The 17,731-nt window shown below is 37.6% G+C and overlaps 1 protein-coding gene across 3 annotated transcripts in view; it reads right to left on the bottom strand.

The window, feature by feature from the left end:
* CRYBG3 (crystallin beta-gamma domain containing 3) overlaps positions 1 to 17,731 on the bottom strand; it is a 137,037-nt gene that overhangs the window by 65,620 nt on the left and 53,686 nt on the right. For all 3 annotated transcript variants that reach the window (XM_055259902.2, XM_055259904.2, XM_055259903.2), the window contains 4 exons: positions 6,425 to 12,611; positions 4,698 to 4,742; positions 4,346 to 4,461; positions 3,238 to 3,385 (listed from right to left, as the gene is read on the bottom strand). In XM_055259902.2, coding sequence (XP_055115877.2) covers positions 3,238 to 3,385; positions 4,346 to 4,461; positions 4,698 to 4,742; positions 6,425 to 12,611 — 6,496 coding nt within the window. The remainder of the gene's footprint in view (positions 1 to 3,237; positions 3,386 to 4,345; positions 4,462 to 4,697; positions 4,743 to 6,424; positions 12,612 to 17,731) is intronic.

The raw sequence follows: 17,731 nt of genomic DNA, 5'->3' as shown, positions 1-17,731 counted from the left end.
CAACATACCAGAATCTCTGGGACACATTCAAAGCAGTGTGTAGAGGGAAATTTATAGCACTAAATGCCCACAGGAGAAAGCAGGAAAGATCCAAAATTGACACTCTAACATCACCATTAAAAGAACAAGAAAAGCAAGAGCAAACACATTCAAAAGCTAGCAGAAGGCTAGAAATAACTAAAATCAGAGCAGAACTCAAGGAAATAGAGACACAAAAAGCCCTTCAAAAAATTAATGAATCCAGGAGCTGGTTTTTTGAAAAGATCAACAAAATTGATAGACTGCTAGCAAGACTAATAAAGAAGAAAAGAGAGAAGAATCAAATAGATGCAATAAAAAATGAAAAAGGGGATATCACCACTGATCCCACAGAAATACAATCTACTATCAGAGAATACTACAAACACCTCCATGCAAATAAACCAGAAAATCTAGAAGAAATGGATAAATTCCTTGACAAATACACTCTCTCAAGACTAAACCAGGAAGAAGTTGAATCTCTGAATAGACCAATAACAGACTCTGAAATTGTGGCAATAATCAATAGCTTACCAACCAAAAAGAGTCCAGGACCTGATGGATTCACAGCCGAATTCAACCAAAGGTACAAAGAGGAACTGGTACCATTCCTTCTGAAACTATTCTAATTGATAGAAAAAGAGGGAATCCTCCCTAACATATTTTATGAGGCCAGCATTGTCCTGATACCAAAGCCTGGCAGAGACATAACCAAAACAGAGAATTTCAGACCAATATCCTTGATGAACATTGATGCAAAAATCCTCAATAAAATACTGGCAAACCGAATCCAGCAGCACATCAAAAAGCTTATACACCATGATCAAGTGGGCTTCATCCCTGGGATGCAAGGCTGGTTCAACATACGCAAATCAATAAATGTAATCCAGCATATAAGCAGAACCAAAGACAAAAACCACATGATTATCTCAATAGATGCAGAAAAGGCCTTTGAAAAAATTCAACAACCCTTCATGCTAAAAACTCTCCATAAATTAGGTATTGATGGGACGTATCTCAAAATAATAAGAGCTATCTATGACAAACCCACAGCCAATATCATACTGAATGGGCAAAAACTGGAAGCATTCCCTGTGAAAACTGGCACAAGACAGGGATGCCCTCTCTCACCACTCCTATTCAACATAGTGCTGGCAGTTCTGGCCAGAGCAATCAGGCAGGAGAAGGAAATAAAGGGTATTCAATTAGGAAAAGAGGAAGTCAAATTGTCCCTGTTTGCAGATGACATGATTGTATATCTAGAAAACCCCATCGTCTCAGCCCAAAATCTCCTTAAGCTGATTAGCAACTTCAGCAAAGTCTCAGGATACAAAATCAATGTACAAAAATCACAAGCATTCTTGTACACCAATCACAGACAAACAGAGAGCCAAATCATGAGTGAACTCCCATTCACAATTGCTTCAAAGAGAATAAAATACCTAGGAATCCAACTTACAAGGGATGTGAAGGACCTCAAGGAGAACTACAAACCACTGCTCAATGAAATAAAAGAGGATACAAACAAATGGAAGAACATTCCATGCTCATGGGTAGGAAGAATCAATATCGTGAAAATGGCCATACTGCCCAAGGTAATTTATAGATTCAATGCCATCCCCATCAAGCTACCAATGACTTTCTTCACAGAATTGGAAAAAACCACTTTAAAGTTCATATGGAACCAAAAAAGAGCCTGCATCGCCAAGTCAATCCTAAGCCAAAAGAACAAAGCTGGAGGCATCACGCTTCCTGATTTCAAACTATACTACAAGGCTACAGTAACCAAAACAGCATGGTACTGGTCCCAAAACAGAGACATAGATCAATGGAACAGAACAGAGCCCTCAGAAATAACGTCACATATCTACAACTATCTGATCTTTGACAAACCTGACAAAAACAAGAAATGGGGAAAGGATTCCCTATTTAATAAATGGTGCTGGGAAAACTGGCTAGCCATATGTAGAAAGCTGAAACTGGATCTCTTCCTTACACCTTATACAAAAATTAACTCAAGATGGATTAAAGACTTACATGTTAGACCTAAAACCATAAAAACCCTAGAAGAAAACCTAGGCAATACCATTCAGGACATAGGCGTGGGCAAGGACTTCATGTCTAAAACACCAAAAGCAATGGCAACAAAAGCCAAAGTTGACAAATGGGATCTAATTAAACTAAAGAGCTTCTGCACAGCAAAAGAAACTACCATCAGAGTGAACAGGCAACCTACAGAATGGGAGAAAATTTTTGCAACCTACTCATATGACAAAGGGCTAATATCCAGAATCTACAATGAACTCAAACAAATTTACAAGAAAAAAAAAACAAGCCCATCAAAAAGTGGGCGAAGGACCTGAACAGACACTTCTCAAAAGAAGATATTTATGCAGCCAAAAAACACATGAAAAAATGCTCATCATCACTGGCCATCAGAGAAATGCAAATCAAAACCACAATGAAATACCATCTCACACCAGTTAGAATGGCCATCATTAAAAAGTCAGGAAACAACAGGCGCTGGAGAGGATGTGGAGAACTAGGAACACTTTTACACTGTTGGTGGGACTGTAAACCAGTTCAACCATTGTGGAAGTTGGTGTGGCAATTCCTCAGGGATCTAGAACTAGAAATACCATTTGACCCAGCCATCCCATTACTGGGTATATACCCAAAGGACTATAAATCATGCTGCTATAAAGACACATGCACACGTATGTTTATTGCGGCACTATTCACAATGGCAAACACTTGGAACGAACCCAAATGTCCAACAACGATAGACTGGATTAAGCAAATGTGGCACATATACACCATGGAATACTATGCAGCCATAAAAAATGATGAGTTCATGTCCTTTGTAGGGACATGGATGAAACTGGAAACCATCATTCTCAGTAAACTATCGCAAGGACAAAAAACCAAACACCACATGTTTTCACTCATAGGTGGGAATTGAACAATGAGAACTCATGGACACAGGAAGGGAAACATCACACTCTGGGGACTGTTGTGGGGTGGGGGTAGGGGGGAGGGACAGCATTAGGAGATATACCTAATGCTAAATGACGAGTTAATGGGTGCAGCAAACCAACACAGCACATGGATACATATGTAACAAACCTGCACATTGTGCACATGTACCCTAAAACCTAAAGTATAATAATAAAATTTTTAAAAAATCATATAAAAAATAGAAAAATCTACAGTTGTTACCTTCAAGACACGTTTGAGAGAACCCAATATAGAGTTTCTTTGTGGATGCCTTCTGTTCTGAAGAATCCAGTCACGATTTAACACCTTTTCCCCTTCTTCTAGCACACATTTCTGACCTTGGAAATGTGGTTTCTCATATAAAATCCAGCTAAACAAAGAGAAATGCAATGATGAGTTATATTTAATTTTCTAAGAAATGAGGCATATAAGTCACAGACCATTTTGTCTACTTAAATTTTTTAAGCTGGGATATCTTCCACTATTAGCATATAACCCTATTTTTTGAAACAATGATATGTGCTAATTTAAGTACAGGTGAATAGTAAAGAAAAAATAAAAGTGCATATACCTTGGAAATAAAAATGCTTTCTGAACATAGTACCACTATATATTTCTATGTCTATATTTATGTATGTATGCTCTTTATAGATGTGGTCTATACGAAACTATACAGTTGCATAAAAAACAATAGTGCAACAATTCCAAATTATACTTCTAATTTTCTTGTTGCTGAATAACACAGGACACATGACCCATTTTATTATATGAAGACGAGACTACACCATGTGATTTAAGACATGAATGCTGACCTGGGTAGCCTAAACACTGGACAGATAAATTCTGGCTCCAGCATGTCCATGGGTCATGGTCCATAATAAATAGACGGAGTTGCCCCTCATTTTTAGGCCATACAAAGATTCCTTCACTTCTTGAGCAAGTCAGCTATACAAACAACTTTAACTATGTGGCCTTCACATTCCTCAGCATCCCACAAATTCTGAACTCATTTTCAAAGCTATGCTTCATTCAACTGAAGCATTCACCCAAACTTGCCAAATCTATTCTGCTAATAATGCAGTTACAGAATGGTATTGATTGTATAGATTAGGTCTTGAGACTTACTGGCTTAAGCACTAAAAACATTGCATTTTATGCCATAGTAAATAAAGAGAACTAAGTTATAACACACTAATAATAATGTTTCAAAATCTTCTGTCGAAAAGTAGAGGAAGGAGAATATGACTTCAATAAAAAATAGAAAAAAAGCATTAACAGCAAGAAGACACATTTAAGAAAATATGCTATAAAATTTTAAGAGACTTCTTACCAGCCCCTTACAACTTTTATTAGAACTCCATTTGGAAAAGACCATGACGTAGCATCAGGAATATTACAGTAGACTTCTTGTTTATATTTACTTTCATGGAGATCATAGATAACCATCTGCAACACAGTAAATAGCAGTAAGTAGTTACAATAACTAATTTTTAGAATGTATTTTAAATTCTAAAATGTCCTAGAACATAGAAATAAATATCCTAAATATACAAAAGTAAATGTTACTTTAGCTGTTAAATCCTTGAATAAAATCATTTTCTAAGTCACTTATATTAAATTCCTCAAGCCTGAAAGTTACGTAATATTTAACCTTTATCTTAGTTTGAGAAAGTTATCCTTACCTTCCCAGGTCTTGGGTTACATCTCAGAGTTTGTTTGTCAACATTCTGAAATAATAAAAGTGGAAAAGTAAGCTTTAAGTAACATCGGTGAAAAGATGCATAATTCATTTTCTTAGCAGTCATGTATCCAATTTATCACATATTTAGTTAGTGATCATTATGAGCAAGGTGCTTCTCTAGATACAAGTGATATAAATACAAATATATAGGAAATTAACACACTGTCTCTTGCCCTCAAGAAGTACATAGCTTAGTCTTAGAATGGGTAAACAGATGATCATATTTGCATAGCTCTTCTAAGCCGGGGGACTAAGTTACATTCACAGGTAAAATACAAGGAAAACACTAGGTTATGGAAATGGCACCAGCATGGAGGTGAGGGCATACAGAAGTTCAAAGAGGCTTTTCTGAGGAAGTGGTACTGAGGGATCTTGAAAAACAATACTTCAATGAGTGGAAAATGTGGCAGGTTGTGATGGGATAGTGAATAAAGAAATTCTAGGAAGAGAACCATCCTGGGGAAAAGTGTACTGGTAGGAAACACAGAGTGTGCACCCAGAGTGTGGGGAGACAAGGTTGACAAAACAGAACTTGGGGGCCTTATAATGCAGAGTTAAGAGGTGCCACTTGATTTGGTAGGCAGTGGAGAACCATGAAAGAAATATTTCTTCAAATCCTATCATTTCTTTTAAAATGATTTTGCTTTGCAAGGTTTTGGTTGGTCTTTGAGTATTACTATTTGCCATGAAGATTGTTTGAGGTAAAGATACAGGCCTTGGACATCCTGTATCTTTATCTTGAAAGTACCATGATCTTGGAAATGCCAGAAAGGAAAGTCCCATATTTAATAAGCATTCTACATTAAATATTTAAATATTTCTAAATCAAAGAAAACTGTAATTGAATTTAAAACATTTTCCAGCTATAATGCTTTCAGTTCTTTTGTTTGATTTAGGTTGCTCACTGCCCCGCATTGCATGAACAACAACATGAGTTGTTGTAGTGAGAGGCTGCTGTCAAACACTTAAAAATTTTACTTAACAGAAAGATTTTTCATGAAACTAATAAGCTAAATGCAAAGTGACAATTTTCCCACATACAGTACCTTGAGAAATTTGGAATGTTGTCACTTAATTTAGTTTGAAAAATATTAGCAAAAGACTTCAAAATAACCTTGCTTCAGTATTATGCTTTTTAAAGTCTGACCAAGCAATTTTTTTCTAAGTAGTCCAGCTAAAATACATGAGTTACAATATATTTCAACCAAAGAATAAATCTGATATTTTTATGAAACAAACTTTATACAACTTCTACAACCTCAAAACATTGATTTTCTTTTTTGTTTTGTTTGTTTGAGATGGAGTCTCACTCTGTCGCCCAGATTGGAATGCACTGGTGCAATCTTGGCTCACGGCAACCTCTGCCTCCTGGGTTCAAGCCATTCTCTGCCTCAGCCTCCCCAGTAGCTAGGATTACAGGCGCCCACCACCATGCCCGGCTAATTTTTTTTTTATTTTTAGTAGAGACAAGGTTTCACCATCTTGGCCAGGCTGGTCTTGAACTCCTGACCTCATGATCCACTTGCCTCGGCCTCCCAAAGTGCCAGGATTACAGGCGTGAGCCACCATGCTTGGCCAAAACATTGACTTTTCTTAATAAGGCTTTAGATAATTTCATGACCCAAAGCTTTAATAATTATTATTAATATAATAAACAAAATAACTTACCTCTATAAATGGGCTCAATCTGCCTGGGTTGTCTTGAACACGGAAATACTTTGACACTGGTTCCTGAAAAATTCCACCAAATCTGGCTCCTTTTTCTGAGGAATGACTTTGGGAAGTCTGCAGATACTGATGATATACACTCTTTAAAGAAGAATGTAGTTTGGAAGTAAGGTCAGATTTCTGGAGAAATGAGGTGTTTTCTGGCCACAGACCAACTTGCAGATTGGAGGTAGTAGGTTCATTTGGCATCACATATGAATTCTTAGAAATTCCAATGCTTTCCTGGTCATCAGGGTAAAATGTGATGGAAGGATCTGGCAACTGGAAGGTAACATGCTCTCCGCTTCCAGCTCTCAGATCTCCTTTATGCAATACTGCTGCCTCCTCCTCTTCTTCCTCATCAGCTGCCTCTCTGTCATCTTCATCAAAATTCATCTTTAAACGCTCTGACACTGACTGGAGAAGGGATAAAACAGAAGAGGACTGGTTTTCACTCTCTCTTGATTTCCTGGGGCCATGGTGACCAGGTGAAACCTCACTGGATAGAATGTCCTCCTGTGAGCTGTCATCCTCATAAATGGGAGACAACGCTAAAGGATAAATTTTGTACCTTTTGGCCTCCACTGATAAGAACATTTCTGAACTATCACTATCAAATGTCTCACCTAATTTAGTACCTTTTTCAAAGTGATGGACAAGGTCAGTTCTACTCTCAGACCTTTCACATGCCAGAACAGGCATGCTGTCAGGGGACGTATCACGAAATAAGACAGACCGTGTTTGTCTTGCTTCTGCGGAAGCATACTTGTCCTCCTCTTGAAGGGGCTCTTCGTATAATATAGTAAAGGAAGAATTTTCTTGTTCATCTTGAGAAACAAAAGCTAAATTATATCCTTTTTCACCACTATAATCTGTCTCTCTCCTCTTGTCATATATTGCAGTAAGAGACATTCTTTTGTCTAGTCTTACTGTGGTATCCCCAGGTTGAAAATCTGGCATTGCTGGGGCTGGGTAGCCCTCATAATCCTTACTTAATGTAGGGGATTCATATCCCCTGAAATGTGTAGGAAGTCTATTTTCATGTGTTATCAAGCCTTCCTTTAGTTCAGTAGGCTCTTCCTTTGTTTCTTCAACACTCCCTTCAGCATACTCTTGTGGTGTTTTACTTTCAAATGCAGGAGGCATGGCCTCCACTTGTTTAATGGTCAATCCTAGTCCTGTTCCATGTATTTTCTCAATGTCCACCACTGTGGGTAACCCTTTGTGTTTCCCAATATTCTCACCACAATCTTCTGGGGATATTTTTTCCATTTCTATCACAGAAGGTATGGACACAGTTGCTCCAATAGTCTCTTTAACGTCTCTCTTGCATGCTTTTTCCATTTCTAAGGGGGCAGGTGCTGCCTCGTGTGCTTCCTTCGCTTTTAACACACACGGTACTATTTCAGTATTCTTAATGACCCCTTCAGCAGTCTTTTGGTAAGTAGCTTCCATTTTCAACATAGACCCCTCAGTGTTCCTGGTAGAACCTTCGGCATTTTTTTGGTAAGTACTTACTACCTCTAATGCAATGGGCATCACCTCAGTTTTGCCACTATTTCTTTCAGTATCCTTTGGGTAAGTATTTTCCATTTCTAACCTCACAGGCATCACTTCAGCCTTTCCAATATCCCCTTCAGCATCCTTTTGGTAAGCATTTTCCACGGCTAATGTAATAGGTATCATTTCAGCCTTTTCACTAATCCCTTCACCATCTTTTCGGTAGATATTTTCCTCTTCTGACAAGAGTATCGCCCCAGTCTTGCCAATATCCCCTTCAGCATGCGTTTGGTAAATATTTTCCCTGTCTATTGTAACAGGTGTCATCTCAGTCTTTACAATATCCCCTTCAGCATCCTTTTGGTGGATATTTTTCACTTCTGGCATAATAGGTATCACCTCAATTTTGCCAATATCCCCTTCAGTATCCTTCATCTTGTACGCTTTTTCCATTCCTAAAATGACAGGTGATCTCTCAGTTTTTTCAATACAGCTCTCGGCATCCATTTGGTATACTTCTCCCATTTTAAAAACATTAGCTTTTGGCTCAGTTTTCATGACATTCAATTCAGCATCCATTTTATGTATTCTTCCCATTTCTATCATAGGAGGAACTGCCTCATATTTCAGAATATTCAATTCAGCATCCTTTTTGTTTGTTTTCCCCATTTCTAACATGGAAGGTGTAAGTTCAATTTTCCCTATATTTATTTCATTATCCTTCTTGTATACTTTCCCTACTTCTGACATTGCAAGAGGTGTGTTTTTACTGTGTCCTGGCAAGTTTTTTTCAGATCTACATACAAGGCTATCAGACAAACTGCTTTTAGATGTACCAGGTGCATGGATGTCATCATTCACAAGTGGAGGCCATTTGAAATTTAATACAAGAGTTCTTCTATCCTCTGTCTCAGTTTTGTTATTATCCACATTCTCCATTTCCATTGTCTCATTACAGTCCTCACTGCAAAATAAATGTGTTTTTACCCTATCATCTAACAGTTTATGTGACATGTCTTCAGCTAGTAAAACCGTATCTGATTCCTGCAAATTTATACTATCAGACAGTTCAGATCCATTTCCAGAAAATGGGGATTTTTGGTAGAGAACAATTTCTCCTCCCTTAATTGACTCTGTGCCACTAGCTAAGTTACTTACGGAGAAGAATTTACTTAATACTTTATTTTCACTAATTTGTGTGCTTTGACTTACTGGCTGTTCCGAAACCAAGAACTCTCTAACTACATCATGTGGCTTAACACTATCGCTGTTCAGAATTTTTGAAGTATTAGCCTGAAGTTCAGAATCCTCAGTATCTTCAAAAGCATCATTTCTCAATTTTTCTTGGGCTACATAAATAATCTCATTGACTAATTCCCTAGCTTTATCTTCTAACAAACAAGACACATTCATACTATCAGGATCAACAAGAAGACTCTTCTCACCAACTGCTGGTGAAACACAGGGCTTCTCTTTGACTTCTGACATGTTTTCCGTTCCCTGCTCTTCCAAACCCTCTGTCTGTTGTATTTCTGTTAGTGTCACTTCCGATGGGTTTTTCTCAGAGATGTCTTCTTTCAGGGTACCCAGATTCATTATACCTTCTATGGATATATGCTCCTGGCAGGTACTCACTGTGTGTTTGAATTTTAGTTCTTCCCTGACAGAATTAAAAATCTCACCAATCAATGTATCGGCTTTTTTGAGTAAACTACTTTCGAGGTCCAAAAGTCGGTCATGTGCTCTTCTCCTGGCTTCTATGTGCTCAGCAGAGGCTTCAGAACACTGTTGGCCTGAGCTGTTAACTGACGCTACAGGCCCAGCAACTGCTCCAGTCTCTGCTTCCATAGGATTGTCAAATTGGGCAGCAGCTGGGAAATCAGTGGAGATCTTCCCAGTATAAATCCCAAAATGTTCCTGAAATGGGGTTACTTCTGTCCCAATTGAGATAGACGTTTCAAATTCCAAATAAGAGGTGTTAGGGTATAACAGGTTAGTTACGGAGGTACCTTCATGTGTGAGATCTTTGGTAACTTGTATAGAATCCAAATTATTTTGGGGCTTATGTGAATTTATTATCATGCTAACTTCTTCAGGGTAACTAGAGGAAGATGACACACTATCAATACCACCATTTAAAAAATGGATGTTCTCTTTCTTTCTGTAAGATGAGGATTTCTTTTCTGATTTCAGCACAGAAGGTACATTAAGGAAGCTTGAGTCTTCAGATGCAGAAATTTTTTTTTCCAAACTGGAAACAGAATCCAGAAAAGGTGAATTTACTTTTGTGCTGCCAGTTTCTTGGAATTTAGGGGAAATATTAGTTAAGCTGAGTTCTGCCATTTCTGAGTGACCAGAAATCTTTTTAGTCCTACAAATATCCAAAGATTGATGAATCATACAAGCGTTAGCTTCACAATTCTGCGCCATTTGCCTACTGATTTTTTCATCATGAATAGGTGGTAAAATCCCAGATATAATACTTTTAAGAAGAGCAGGAGGAGAGCCTAAGGCATCTACCTCTGGTTCTGGTTTATCCTCATATTTGGAGGCAGCAGGAGAAAGCTCAGCTTGGCAATTCTCTTTAAGGCCAGCATCTGAACATTTCTCTCCTATCTCATTACGATTAATTGATTGAAAACTTTTGCCCTGTTCAACTACTAGAAAGGTTAATTCTGATAAAATAGGCTTTTCTGGAACATGGGTAATTTTCAATGGAAAAGAAGACATTTTATCCTGAGAAATGCTTCTGGGCTCCACTTGTGAAAGAGATACTTTGGACAAGGATATAGTTTTTCCTCTTCCAGAATATGACTCCACAAGAACATTGTTCTGACCATCAATTTCAGCTTTTGATACAATGTTAGCAGTTTTGGCTTCCAAGGAAAGAGAATCAGACTTCTCTATTATGCTCATATTTGCTTTAGTGTTTGAAGACACTAACTCTACTCTATTAGGATCTTGAGATAAAATGGAACTGCAATCCTTAGAGAGGTTTCCAGAGTCAAAGCTCAATAGCTCCATCCCAGTTAAGTGAGGGCCACTGGCTTCAGAACCTGGAAGAACCTGGCATTTTTCACTATTAGAAAGAACTTCCTTGGATTCAAAAATTGGAGATGTATATTCAAGGCAAAAGGAAGGAGGAGGACTCTTCCTGCCTGCAGCCTCAACATGGTTTTTCACATTTTCTTCTTTACACTTACTAGGCTGATAGGAAATACCAACAATGTTGACATTCCCAGTTTCAATGGGCACAGGAGAACCCTCATTCATTAAATCAGGAATATCCAACTTGCTCAGCATCCCAACTCCAGAAGCAAAGGTAGGAGGTGAAATATTGAAATTTTGTTTTTTACAGTCAAGGCTAAGAGATGTTTTAGCATCAGGTGATACTTTAGCTTGTTGAGGACTCTGAGAGTCAAGAGGAGTTTCTGAAATGTGACTTCTATTAAGTTCAAATTTCAACTCAGATGCATTTTCATTTCCGAAGCGTGCTACAACTGCTGATTCACTGATGTAATTTAAAGAGGCCAGGTCTTTTTTATTCATTCTAATATGAGGAATTTTATCATGTGACCTAAAATCAAGCTTTTTGGCTTTGGTTTCAAAGTGGTGGTCAGTATCTTTGGGTAATGACTCAATTTTATCTTCTGGAGCTTTTACATGACTTGAAGCTATGGATTCACCAGCTGAGGCACTTTCTGTTTCTTGCCTGATTTCTCTAACAGCCACATTTTTCTGAGAGTCTTGGGCAGACAATCTCTTTCCTTCATTTACAAATTCTGTATCAGTCACAGCATGTCTCTGAAGAGCAATGACATTGGTGTGAGTGGCAGCTTGCTTTGATGAGTTATCTATGGTTTGCTTGTCAGAACACTCACTCTCTGGCAACTGCAGATCTTTATGCCTAATTGATTTATTTGGACTTGGCAAATTTGTACTTTGCTGTTCAGTAGTGTCACTCCCATCAGATTTACTACAAGAGAAATCAGAAATAGCAGGGCCCTGAGGCTCAACAAGCTCCTCTCTTTGCACCAATGTCCTATTACTCATCACAGTGCTGTTTTCTTTTGTCGTATTTTCTGTTGTAGTTACTCTCTGAAAATCTGGGCTGCAAGGGACTTTGCGATGGTTACTTCCTGTGAACAATGCTGAACATACCAAATTTCTGTTAGTCTGAGAAACCGGTTCACAACTTAAATGGTGCTGTGAGTCAGATTCTCCATTGTAGCTGGAGTTAGTCACAGAAGAAGGGGATGACCGATTTCTCTCAATACTCCCCCAAGCATTTTTATTTAAAAGATTATTGGAAGAGGCAATATTCTGCAGTTCTGGGTTATTTGTCAAAGAATTTTCTTTGTTGAAACTTGTTTTGCTACAATCAGAGTCTTCTAATGGGCCTTCAAGTAGATTTCCTTTCATAGATGAGTCTGTACTAGCTGATAGCAACAGTGGCAGTATCCCAGCCTCAATCTCACTTCCAGGGTCAATGTGTCTGTTTGTACTAGAGTCAGAACTTTCATTTTCTCTGTCCAAGGTATTCACAGTTGCCAAGCCCGTCTGTTGCTTTAAATATTTCCTAATGTGTCTTGGGCCTCGATATGTTGCATATGTTACTGAAGGCTTCTCTGGTTTACCACCGATTTGTCTGTAAAAAGAAAGCATGAGAGTATCAGGAAATATAATTAATAATACTTAATACTAATCCCAGCAACTGTGGTAAAAGTACATCTTTTAAAAACCACTTCCCTTAATATGTACCAATTTGGGGAGTAAATCCTAGAATGCTTTAAACTTATCTTTATTAAAAATAATAAAAATTTAACAAGCAGCACCTGAATGTCAATGCAGCATGAAGAATGTTTGACCTCCTTAGAATTACTCCTTCTTACCTGATTACATACATACCTCTGACTGTGGTTAACAGAATATGAGTCCAAGCCTTGGGTCCTAGTTCTAATCTCAAAGGAATGTCTGATTCTAAGTAACCAGATTGACTTTGGGCCTCATATTACTACAAGTTTAGGGATACATCACTGATTTCTCCACCACATTAAAGCATCATAATGACCTTCTATTCCTTTACTCTTAGATGTGAATTTGAACAGCAACGTTTAGCACATACGTTGGAAGTGTTTTAAACAAAAACAGATGGCAAGATGTCTAGCCCACAGTAAGCACTCAGTATGTATTTGTTAACTCAATAAATGACAATTAACTCAATAAATGACAAAACTGCATTAAAATTCTCTGTGTTCAGTTCTTCAAATATTCATTTAGTATAGTGAGTATTAAACTGCTTGGGGAAATGCAAAAATCAAAAAAGATGTCTAGAGTAAGTATAGAAAACTAACCCAGTATAAAGATCCTGATGCTCTCAGCACCCAATTTCCTTTGGAGAATCTACCCCTACGAGATCTCACATCATGCCATAGTATCTTGTAGCCAATTATACACGTCATTCTCTGCCCTTTAATGCCAGCATCAGAAGGAAACTATAATGCCCTCTAAGACTCAGCACACAAATAATTTCCACTGCAAACCTATCCCTCTACTACTAGGATGGACAGTTAGTCTTTGATCTCTGGGTGCATAGGGCACAACATTTGTCACATTAAATCACAAAGATCTATGCACTTATTTATTTTCCCCACTAGCCTGGTGGCTATTTGAGGGAAGGTACTGTGTCCTAATCATCTTTCTGTTTTTAAGTGCCCCACACAAGATTTGGCAAATTGTATATGCTTAATACCTTCTCATGAATTAATGAATAAGTAAAGCAATGATGCTTACTGCTAAGTAATCTATTTCCAAAGAATGTCTTAATTCTTATATGTGATAATCAAAATGTTTTAAATTTTGAACTCTAATTACCTTTCAATTTCCTGACTATAAAAAATAGCATGCACTCATATGTTCATCACAGCAATATCCACAATAGCAAAAACATGAAATCAAGCTAGATGTCCATCAATGGTGGATTGGATAAAGAAAATGTGGTACATATATGCCATTGAATACTATGCAGCAATAAAAAAGAAGAAAATCGTGTCCTTTGCAACAACATGAATGTAGTGGAGGCCATTATCCTAAGTGAATTAACACAGGAAAACCAAATACTACATGTTCTCACATATAAGTGGAAGGTAAACGTTGAGTACACATGGACCCAAAGAAGGGAACAATAAACACTGGGGCCTAATTGAGTGGGGAGGATGGGAAGAGGGTGAGGACTAAAATACTACCTGTCAGGTACTATGCCCATTACCTGGGTGACGAAATAATCTGTACACCAAACCCTCACAAGAAGCAATTTCTCTCCATGTAACAAACTTGCATATGCACCCCAACTCTAAAATAAAAGTTGAAATTATTTTTTAAAAATCAGTATGGTAGAAAAATCTGATATGTGTTCTACTTGATTTTTTTCTGATTAAACATATGATTAACCAAACCAAACCATTCATGTGAAATACACATGAATGATTTAGAAATTCAGTTATCAGTATTCCAATACCTAAAAAATACATTTTATTGCCAACTTTAAAGCAGTTACATTAAGAATTCTAGACAAAGAAAAAGTATATTTCCTTTGACATGTAAAAACTTCACCAACTATGTCTCTTAAATACTTCTTAAATTTTAGCTGAAATAATTCATTTCAACCTATATATCTCCTGGCCCCTTAAAATACTAATGCACCAGTATTGTAAAAAATTGTTAGTTATATTCATTTATTTTTACTGTCCATTATAAAGCACTAAAGGAGATGCATAAAGAAAAGCTTTGTGTTGCAAAAATGGTTTTAGTTGCTGCATGAATTTCAGGCTAGATCAAGGACTGTTATGAAACAAAGTCAAAACTTGGATAAGATACCATTATTTGACATTTGGGTCTTTCCTTTTTGGTATTTTTTAAAAATCTAATCCTTATGAAGACAGAGCCCAATGTATTGTTTGTTTTTTTTTGTTTGTTTGTTTTTTGTTTTCTTTTTCCCTCCCCCTCCCCCCACCCCACAACAGTCCCCGGAATGTGATGTTCCCCTTCCTGTGTCCATGAGTTCTCATTGTTCAATTCCCACCTATGAGTGAGAACATGCGGTGTTTGGTTTTTTGTCCTTGCGACAGTTTACTGAGAATGATGTTTTCCAGTTTCATCCATGTCCCTACAAAGGACACGAACTCATCATTTTTTATGGCTGATAGGCGTGGGCAAGGACTTCATGTCTAAAACACCAAAAGCAATGGCAACAAAAGCCAAAATTGACAAATGGGATCTAATTAAACTAAAGAGCTTCTGCACAGCAAAAGAAACCACCATCAGAGTGAACAGGCAGCCTCCAGAATGGGAGAAAATGTTTGCAATCTACTCATCTGACAAAGGGCTAATATCCAGAATCTACAATGAACTCAAATTTACAAGAAAAAAATGAACGACCCCATTAAAAAGTGGGCGAAGGATATGAACAGGCACTTCTCAAAAGAAAGACATTTATGGAGCCAAAAAACACATGAAAAAATGCTCATTATCACTGGCCATCAGAGAAATACAAATCAAAACCACAGTGAGATACCATCTCATACCAGTTAGAATGGCCATCATTAAAAAGTCAGGAAACAACAGGTGCTGGAGAGGATGTGGAGAAATAGGAACACTTTTACACTGTTGGTGGGATTGTAAACTAGTTCAACCATTGTGGACGTCAGTGTGGCGATTCCTCAGGGATCTAGAACTAGAAATACCATTTGACCCAGCAATCCCATTACTGGGTATATACTCAAAGGATTATAAATCATGCTGCTATAAAGACACATGCACACATATGTTTACTGCAGCACTATTCACAATAGCAAAGACTTGGAACCAAGCCAAATGTCCAACAATGATAGACTGGATTAAGAAAATGTGGCACATATACACCATGGAATACTATGCAGCCATAAAAAATGATGCGTTCATGCCCTTTGTAGGGACATGGATGAAGCTGGAAACCATCATTCTCAGCAAACTATCACAAGGACAAAAAACAAAACACCGCATGTTCTCACTCATAGGTGGGAATCGAGCAATGAGAACACATGGACACAGGAAGGGGAACATCACACGCCGGGGACTGTTGTGGGGTGGGGGTAGAGGGGAGGGATAGCATTAGGAGATATACCTAATGCTAAATGATGAGTTAATGGGTGCAGCACAGCAACATGGCACATGTATACATATGTAACAAACCTGCACGTCGTGCACATGTACCCTAAAACTTAAAGTATAATAATAATAAAAAAAATGCATCTGATAAAGGTCTCATATCTAGAATGTATAACTCACATCAACAAGCATCTTTGCTTTCTGGTGGTTCAATGTACACAAACTTTGTTTCATGCCCTCAGATCATTTAAATTATCGTGGTTTCCTACAATAATTCAGGCTATGTGTATAAGATGTAAATGAAACAAAAATGAATTTTGTGTTTAGGCTCAGGTCCCATCCCCAAGATTTCTCATTATGTCTATGCAAACATCCCCCTAAAAAATCTAAAATCTGAAAAAATATCAAAAATCTAAAATGCTTCTGGTCCCAAGCATTTTAGATAAGGGATACTCAATTTCTAATAACTTGTCTAAATTCTGAAAGCTATATTAATGGTAATAAGGAAAATTATGTTTGATAGTATAGTAATGGGCATCTGTTACACAGTATAGGATATTTTATTACCTTGTTTAAGCTATTAACCCTTTTTAATAAACCTTGATTCATTTTTTTTAAGTGGAAGCATTTGTCCATGAGAAAGGCGATGAAAAAATTTAAGTTAATTCGTTCCTCCTTATATAAAAAAATTGAAATGTTTATATGTGACACTGAAATCTCCTAGTAATTTCAAAAGTATAAGCTCTTATTAATTTATATGTAATAATTGTACATATTTATGGCATACAGAGTGGTATTTTGATACAGGTATACAATGTGTAATGATCAATTCAGAGAAATTAGCATATCCATCACAAGCATTTATCATTTGTGTTGTGAACATTTAGAGTCCTCTCTGCTAGCTGTTTGAAAATACATGATCAATTATTGTTAACTACAGTCATCCTACAGTACTACAGAACATGAGAACTTATTCCTCCTATGTAGACCTAGTTGTAATTTTATATCCATTAATCATCCTCTCCCTGTAAGCTCTTTATTTTAAATAACATTTTATATTTGAGATATTCTCATGATCATGAATAAAAAACTTAAATATATCATTGCTTTTAATAATTCATATCACAGAGCCAAAATAACTTTAAAATAAAATACAGATTCTGAAAATTATCATTAATAGTAAAGAATTCTCTACACATATTGGCCAGGCACAGTGGCTCACACCTATAATCCCAGCACTTTGGGAGGCCGAGGTGGGCGGATCCCGAAGTCAGGAGATTGAGACCACCCTGGCTAGCATAATGAAACCCTGTCTCTACTAAAAATGCAAAAAATTAGCCAGGCATGGTGGCGGGCGCCTGTGGTCCCAGCTGCTCAGGAGGCTGAGGCAGAAGAATGGCGTGAGAACCTCCGCCTCCCGGGTTCAAGCAATCCTCCTGCCTCAGCCTCCCAAGTAGCTGAGATCACAGGCATGCACCACCACACCAGGCAAATTTTGTATTTTTAGTAGAGACGGGGTTTTTCCATGTTGGTCAGGCTGGTCTCGAACTCTCGACCTCAGGTGATCCACCTGCCTCAGCCTCCCAAAGTGCTGAGATTAGAGGTATGAGTCACTGCGCCTGG

The sequence above is a fragment of the Symphalangus syndactylus genome, chromosome 21, assembly GCF_028878055.3.
Source record: "Symphalangus syndactylus isolate Jambi chromosome 21, NHGRI_mSymSyn1-v2.1_pri, whole genome shotgun sequence".
In the NCBI taxonomy this organism is placed as follows: domain Eukaryota; kingdom Metazoa; phylum Chordata; class Mammalia; order Primates; family Hylobatidae; genus Symphalangus; species Symphalangus syndactylus.
The sequence above is the reverse complement of the archived record's forward strand: the minus strand, read 5'-3'. Positions and strand labels throughout refer to the sequence as shown.